Consider the following 8,076-nt stretch of genomic DNA (forward strand, 5'->3'; position numbering starts at 1 on the left):
TTTTTGGCTTTTGATATTTAGTCATATTGTTTCTTCTACCCATTGTTCTTCACTCAATTTGGAGGTGATAAAACTTGAAGGTTTAAGCTAACTAGTCCATTCGGGTTGCATTCATTTCTTTTACAACTAATTTCGATATTCATTTATTTATTTTTCTCAATTTGTACTAAGTTATACCACGTATTTTTAGAACTGCGTATAAATTCAACTCTATCCATTTTTCGGGTAAACACCGAATACATAGCACAATAGCACCCTCAATTGCAAAAGTCCAAAGCCAAGGGTTCCTTCCTTTCTCAAGAAATGAGATAGAGAATTGAAAATCTAATTTAGTTATCTAAATCTTTATAATTTAGCCTTCCATATAAGAAAAAGGAAACAAATTAACTGAAGAACAATAGCCTCGCATAGATTTACCTTCTCCATATGGGTGGGGAAACCGACAAACCGCACCAATTCGTCTAAAATGATAGGACTTGCAAATTTTTATTTAACATTTCCTACTCCTCTTTAATTTTCAAGAAATTAATTTTAAGCATTCTCGATTTGCTCTGCCCGCTCCGTCCCGTTGCCATCTCTGACTCGGATAGGACCTCGATTGCAAAAATCCAAACCCAAGGAACCTTCCATACATTACATAAGCCACAAAATAGTACTATTAAAAACTACCAATATATCCTCAAATACTCGCGATTATTTCATACCTAACACGTTTACCTTATCTTCTCGTAATGACGCTACATTAGTTAGTGATATAAAATACCGAATTTACCACGCGGCAACCCTCCGCTGTCTATCCACGGCCCGAGAGAATCTCTTAGCCCCCCAAATACGAAAATTAACTTCTAGAATTTTATTTTCTGGTTATTACCATGAAAATAAAGAAAAAGAGAAAAGTCAAGAAATTTAATTGGGCTAATACTGGGGTCCACTGCCCAGCCACGCATTTCCCTCCTATATAAAGCGTCGTCACCTCTCATGCAAATCTCGCTCACTTCACAGTTGTTAGTTTCACGTTCTCTTCTCAATTCCCATAAAAGAAACCCTTCCGTTAGGTTTCCGTCCTATTTTCTCTTCTTCTACGCTTCCTCTTCTGATATCAATATCTGTATGGTGTTTTTCTTGTTCGAATTTTAGATTTGTTTTGCCTTTAATACCTGTAACCTTATAATTCTCTGTTTAAACCAAAAATTAGCTTCTTCTGAAGTCAGGGTGGGGATATTTGGATCGTGTAAGAGTGTGTTAGAAGGTGATTATCTTTTGATTCAGTTCCTTTTTTGCTTCTTTTGAGGGGGTAGCCGGGGCCTCGGCCTCGGCGGGTTTTAATAGCCCCCATCTATTACAACCATTGGGCAAAAACATCATTAAATCTGTACAAAGCAAACCCTTAATTTAGGTTAATTTTCTGTATTCTTTGATTCTTTAACAGAAGAAGAAGAGATGCCGGCCCTAGGTTGTTGCGTAGACGCTACTGTTTCCCCTCCTCTCGGCTATGCCTTCTCTCGGGATAGCTCTCTTCCCGCGCCGGAGTTCTTTACCTCCGGCGTACCTCCTACAAACTCCGCCGCCGGTTCCCATTGGTCTCCGGATCTGTCCTCTGCTTTGTACGGGGTCGATGGGTGGGGAGCTCCTTATTTCTCCGTTAACTCTAACGGAGATATCTCCGTCCGACCACATGGTACGGACACACTCCCCCACCAGGAAATTGACCTTCTCAAGGTCGTGAAAAAGGCCTCCGACCCGAAAAATTCAGGGGGGCTCGGGCTTCAGCTGCCTCTTGTTGTTCGCTTCCCTGATGTGCTAAAAAACCGGTTGGAATCTCTGCAATCGGCTTTTGATCTCGCTGTTCATTCCCAGGGCTATGGGGCCCACTACCAAGGTGTTTATCCCGTGAAATGCAATCAAGACAGGTTCGTGGTGGAAGATATTGTCAAATTCGGGTCGTCATTCCGGTTCGGGTTGGAAGCTGGGTCTAAACCCGAGCTCCTGTTAGCCATGAGCTGTCTCTGCAGGGGCAGTGCTGAGGGCCTTCTCGTTTGCAATGGTTTCAAGGACGCTGAGTACATTTCGCTTGCTTTGGTTGCAAGAAAGCTCATGTTAAACACTGTAATTGTTCTTGAACAAGAGGAGGAGCTTGACCTTGTGATTGATATAAGCCGTAAGATGGCTGTTCGGCCCGTAATTGGACTTCGGGCTAAGCTCAGGACCAAGCATTCAGGCCATTTTGGATCCACTTCTGGAGAAAAAGGTAAGTTTGGGCTTACAACGACCCAAATTGTTCGTGTAGTGAAGAAGCTGGAAGAATCCGGAATGCTGGATTGCCTTCAGTTGCTGCATTTTCACATTGGATCTCAGATCCCTTCAACGGCGTTGCTTGCTGATGGTGTTGGTGAGGCTGCTCAGATTTATTGTGAATTAATCCGTCTTGGTGCGGGTATGAAGTTCATTGATACTGGAGGTGGGCTCGGAATTGATTATGATGGTACTAAATCATGTGATTCAGATGTCTCTGTTGGCTATGGCATTCAAGAATACGCCTCCACAGTTGTCCAGGCGGTTCAATATGTTTGCGACCGTAAGGGCGTGAAGCACCCAGTGATTTGCAGCGAAAGTGGCAGGGCAATTGTTTCTCATCACTCAATTCTGATTTTCGAAGCCGTGTCTGCTTCTAGCACTCATGTTTCTTCTTCACATCTGTCTTCTGGTGGCCTCCAATCCATGGCGGAGACGCTCAATGAAGATGCCCTTGCTGATTACCGCAATTTATCTGCTGCTGCAGTTCGTGGAGAGTACGAGACGTGTGTACTTTACTCTGATCAGTTGAAACAGAGATGTGTGGATCAGTTTAAAGAAGGGTCCTTGGGTATTGAACATCTTGCTGCTGTTGATAGCATCTGTGACTTTGTATCAAAGGCTATGGGGGCTGCTGATCCTATCCGCACTTACCATGTGAATCTGTCAATTTTCACTTCAATTCCTGATTTTTGGGCCTTTGGTCAATTGTTTCCGATTGTTCCAATACACCGTTTAGATGAAAAGCCTGCAGTAAGGGGAATATTATCGGACTTGACTTGTGACAGTGATGGGAAGGTTGATAAGTTCATTGGTGGCGAATCAAGCTTGCAGCTGCATGAATTGGGAAGTAATGGCGATGGTGGTGGGTATTATCTGGGGATGTTTTTGGGTGGGGCTTATGAGGAGGCGCTCGGAGGACTCCACAACCTGTTTGGTGGACCAAGCGTGGTGCGCGTGGTGCAGAGCGATAGCGCTCACAGCTTCGCCATGTCTCGCTCCGTCCCTGGCCCGTCCTGCGCGGACGTGCTCCGAGCGATGCAGCACGAGCCCGAGCTCATGTTCGAGACTCTCAAGCACCGTGCGGAGGAATTCTTGGAACAAGAAGAAGACAAAGGGCTGGCCATTGCATCTTTGGCCAGCAGCTTAGCTCAGTCCTTCCATAACATGCCTTACCTTGTGGCGCCTGCATCTTGCTGCTTCACTGCAGTTACTGCTAACAACGGTGGCTATAACTACTATTACAGTGATGAGAATGCAGCAGATTCTGCTACAGGGGAGGATGAGATTTGGTCCTATTGCACTGCTTGAAGTGTTGTCGTAGCATCTCCAGTTTTAGTTTGTCGTCGAAGTTGTCTGTTTTTGAATAATACCCTTAGTTGGTGATGTTTTTCTAATGTCAACTTTCTTTGTTTAGTTTCTTGTTTAGTTGGTGAATTAAAAGATGCAATAGAAAGCAGGGATTTTTCCCTGTTTGTCTGTTGCAGCTTTCTGTTATTGTTGTTTAAAGAGGAAGAGTGGGGACATGACCGAATCAATTTGATGTATGATTCGGCCTCTTCCTATGTAATCTCCTGCCCTTTTTAATGCAAGTTTGTTTTAGTATGAGTGTTTGTTATTCTCTCTTCAAAAGAAAAATACCCAAATTGAAATGAAAGTTGAAAAAACTCCTAGGATGGCAGCTTATGGGTAGGTGGTAATTCTGAGAATTAAGACTATTTTGTGGCTCAGATACGTTAATAATAATGTTCTAGTAATGCCAAAATGATTTGGGGGCACTTTTTATAGTAAGTCAAGTCTAATTGGATACACTGATCCTATAATTCAAGGGGGCTAGTATTAGGGGGTAGGTGAGGTTGCATAATTTTGAAGTTCTTGGCACCTCCCTAGTTTAGCATTTTTTTCTGTTCTCCGAAATTTTATGGTTTGAGTAACCTTGGATTCGCAGAATATAGCTCTCCAGTTTATCAATTCTTAGGACTCGAACCATGAACTTTGGTTAAAATCCGACTCTCAGGACTAAAAGTGAAAGAATCTCGTTTATTCCACAACACTCTCTGATGCTGTCATGATTTAGATTTGATACGAATATTGTGGCTTTGAAACAGTAAAAGAGATAAGCTTTTCGGGCTGGTAGGCCATGGCGGATCATGTGATTTTGTCTATAAAGTCTTTCAAAACACAGTTTTGTAGTGGCTTTTGATTTGTTACGTATTTCCACAACCATTGCTTAGGAATGACGATAACAAATTTTTAGTGTTGTTTTTGTATAGTCCTAGTATTTTTGGGTGAAGTGAATGAGGTTCTGTTAAAAAAGGTTGAATCTTTTTTATCAGCAAAAAGGAGAAAGAAAAGGAAAGATCTTCTTATAGTTGACGAATCCTTATTGTGTTTTATATTTTTTCTTGTTTTCTTCTACTTCTCATATTTGCAATTGCTTTCTTGTTGTTTTTTGACTCAGATTTAGTAGCTCTTAACTCTTTTATGGCTGTTATCACTTCAAGATATACTCCTTATGGATAGGTATTCAATGTTGGTTAGCTTAGTTTGCATATTAAAACATGAAACATGTGTGATTGTATTTTTTACACAAAAACTGTAGTGGAAGAGGAAGAGGCACCTAAGCTATTGCCACAAAAATTCTTTTGTACCTTACTAGAGACAGCAGTAGACGTGGCTCTTTGGATTGTAGGGGGTAGGTGGAGTAGTATCGGCTCCTAGCGCCATATTTAGAATTTCATTTTTTTCTTCATGTATTTGGCATTCGAAAATCACTTATTCAATTAATCTAGTTTGTTGAAATTTTTATTTTTGGGACTTGAACTTGAGACATCTAGTAAAGATAAAGAGATCTTGTTCATTCGATGGGCAATGGTGCAATGGTTTACAATATGATATGAACATTGTTGCCTTTGAAACAGAAAAAGAGTTCGTGCTTTTTTGGTTGGAATTAAGATTTCTTTTTTCCTTAATGTATACTAGTATTAGTACTCACGCGATGCACGGACGCAATCATATTAAAATCTGATTTATGTTATTTGAATTATGTACAAATAATCCTAAAATATAAACTTTTTAGATAAAAATTATATATAGTAATTAATTATTAATTAAGAAGCGTGACATGAAATTATTTCTCAATTCTCGTAGTGTTTTTTTATATTTCTCAATAACCTGTTTTTTTATATATATTTATAACAACTCAACCCCTTGATTTTAGTACTTGTATTTTGTTCTGCTGTCAATATTTAAAAAGATACTAAACATGTATGTGATTTGTTTTGTTTGAGCACATTAGATCATATTATTTTAACAAAATTCTGACTATCAATTTATTTTTCATCTCAAATTCAAATAAATCTTATTCTTCTACATTTTTACACATTTTTTTCTTTTTTCGGTTCTTATAATTATTTCATTATTCATTAATTAATTTTGTTATGTTGCCATGTGATCTTTTATTAGCTTACCAATCGACTTAATGTCTTGCTTATTACCCTTTTAATAATCATCAATAAATATAATTTTTTTTATTTTTGAAATTTCACGTATTTTACACTTTTATCCTCTTACCTGGAACTCTTTTATTATTTAAATCTATCAATAATATTTGTAGGTTTTACTTAATTGATTTATTTCTAAATTAATTCAAAGTATGAGTTTTCTAGTACATTCTCTATTTTCTCTTTATATATTTTCTTTTCTACAATAAAATTTTAATTTATTTTTTACATTAATATTTTGCGTGCAACCAAAATAATATCATATTTTATTTTAATATAACCTTGAATTAGTCCAAACTATTAATATATAAGTTCTTTGATTATTATATTTCAATCTATTGAGTTTTCTTAAAATTATATTTTGAATTACATGCAATTAAATTTCTTTATTTTTTATGTCACGACCCAAAATCCTTTAAGGTCGTGATGGCGCCGGACACCATTGTCAGGCAAGCCAACAATAAATACTAAATTGGGTTCTCATTTTTATTACTTTTGAAATCATATTTTCCTTTAATATACATAGCAAGGAATGAATATTTACAGAGTAAATAATAATACTTTTAACAAATTCAATACTGAACAACCCGGTATCCTCCCAAAATCCGATATCACAAGTGCATGAGCATTTACTAGGGAGTTAAAATAAAATACAGCATCTGTCCGGAATACAAATTAGATAGGAAAAATATAATAACTCTGAAGGAGACTTTGTTGGCTGCGGATCGTAATACAGAATGCAGCTCACATATGTCCCCACAATTTTAACCACACATCTGCGCCCACAAGGCCGCTAGACATATATGTACCTGCACAATAAAATATGCAGCAAATGCAGCATGAGTACATAAATAATGTGTACCCAGTAAGTATCAAGCCTAATCTCGAAGAGGTAGAGACGAGATGGTCGACTTTGACACTCACTATGGGTCAATAATATTAAATAACATGAAAATAAAAATATTTATATCAACGTGATTCACAGAGTTAACAATAATTTTATTGAACCAGCAAAAGTAATTTAATTCCTTCAAATGCAACAATTTCCAATCTATTAATTAAATTCCTTCAAATGCAACAATTCTCAATCTATTAATTAAATTTCTTCAAATGCAACAATTCTCAATCTATTAATTAAATTCATAAGCTGCAATTAAAAATAGCAAAGTATCGAGTAATTATTATTATTATTAGGCACGATTTCTGTCGAGGTCGTACGGCCCGATCCAGAGTGTCGTGTACACTGCCGAGGGACGTGCGACGCGATCCATAGATGCATCTATCCTGCCGAGGAGTTCGGCCCGCTCCACAAGAGAGGAGGACATTTTCTTATGTACCTCCGAAAGGAGAGTATATTTATTATAAGATAAATTCGAGAGGATGAATAATTTCTTTTAACAATTAATTAATTTAAATAGAAAATTAAGTATATGAGATTTTCATCTTTTACTATCTTCTCTAACAATTCACAATATATATCAAATAATTTAATTAAATAAAGAATACAATTTACGCAAGTAGTTCATGATTTGAGTCGTAAACTATCCGGACTTTAGCATAAATAGTAGCTATGCATGGACTCTCGTCACCTCATGCGTACGTAGCCCCCACAATTAGCAACACTTATTAATTTAATCACCTATTGGGTAATTTTTTCCTCACAAGATTAGACAAGAGACTTACCTTGTCTCAAAGTCCACTTTCCGATCACCATGTCGCGTTAAATTCTCAATTTGATGCCGAAAAATCCGAAACTATTCAAATGTTATACAAAATAATTAATACATGTTCAATAATTCGAATTTAGGCTATTAAATAAATTACCCTAACCAAAATGGTAAAATTCCTAAAATTCACCCCAAGCCCACGTGCCCGGATTCCGAAAATTTTCGGATAAAAACGTTACCCATAATCTCAAGAACTCAAATATATAATTTCTACCCAATTCCATAATCATTTTCGTGGTTAAATTCTCGTTTTTATAAGAATCTAGGTTTTTTCATCCAAACCTTTGATTTCTAAGATTTACTAGTTATAATCTACCCATAATCTATGTATTTAACTCAAAGTGTGTAGAATTAACTTACATTCAAATTGCTAATTGAAATCTCCTCTCAAAAAGCTCCAAAATCGCCCAAGAATGGAAGAAAATGGGCTCAAAATGACTGAGCCTCGATTTTTAACACATTCTGCCAAACAGTCATTTCCGCACCTGCGAAAATTCCTCGCAGGTGCGAGTTCCACTCGCCTGGGCCAAGGTCGCAGGTGCGCAAATCATCCG

At 37.5% G+C, this 8,076-nt stretch overlaps 1 protein-coding gene across 1 annotated transcript; it reads left to right on the forward strand.

Moving 5' to 3' along the window:
* Positions 1-1,010: 1,010 nt before the first annotated feature.
* Positions 1,011-3,689, forward strand: LOC107796783 (arginine decarboxylase-like). The gene is given in 3 exon segments (NM_001325624.1): positions 1,011-2,670; positions 2,673-2,682; positions 2,684-3,689. Coding segments are annotated over 3 exon segments (2,160 nt in total). The 5' UTR covers positions 1,011-1,440; the 3' UTR covers positions 3,604-3,689.
* The last annotated feature ends 4,387 nt before the right edge of the window (positions 3,690-8,076 follow it).

Source organism: Nicotiana tabacum, chromosome 19 (assembly GCF_000715075.1).
Source record: "Nicotiana tabacum cultivar K326 chromosome 19, ASM71507v2, whole genome shotgun sequence".
NCBI lineage: Eukaryota > Viridiplantae > Streptophyta > Magnoliopsida > Solanales > Solanaceae > Nicotiana > Nicotiana tabacum.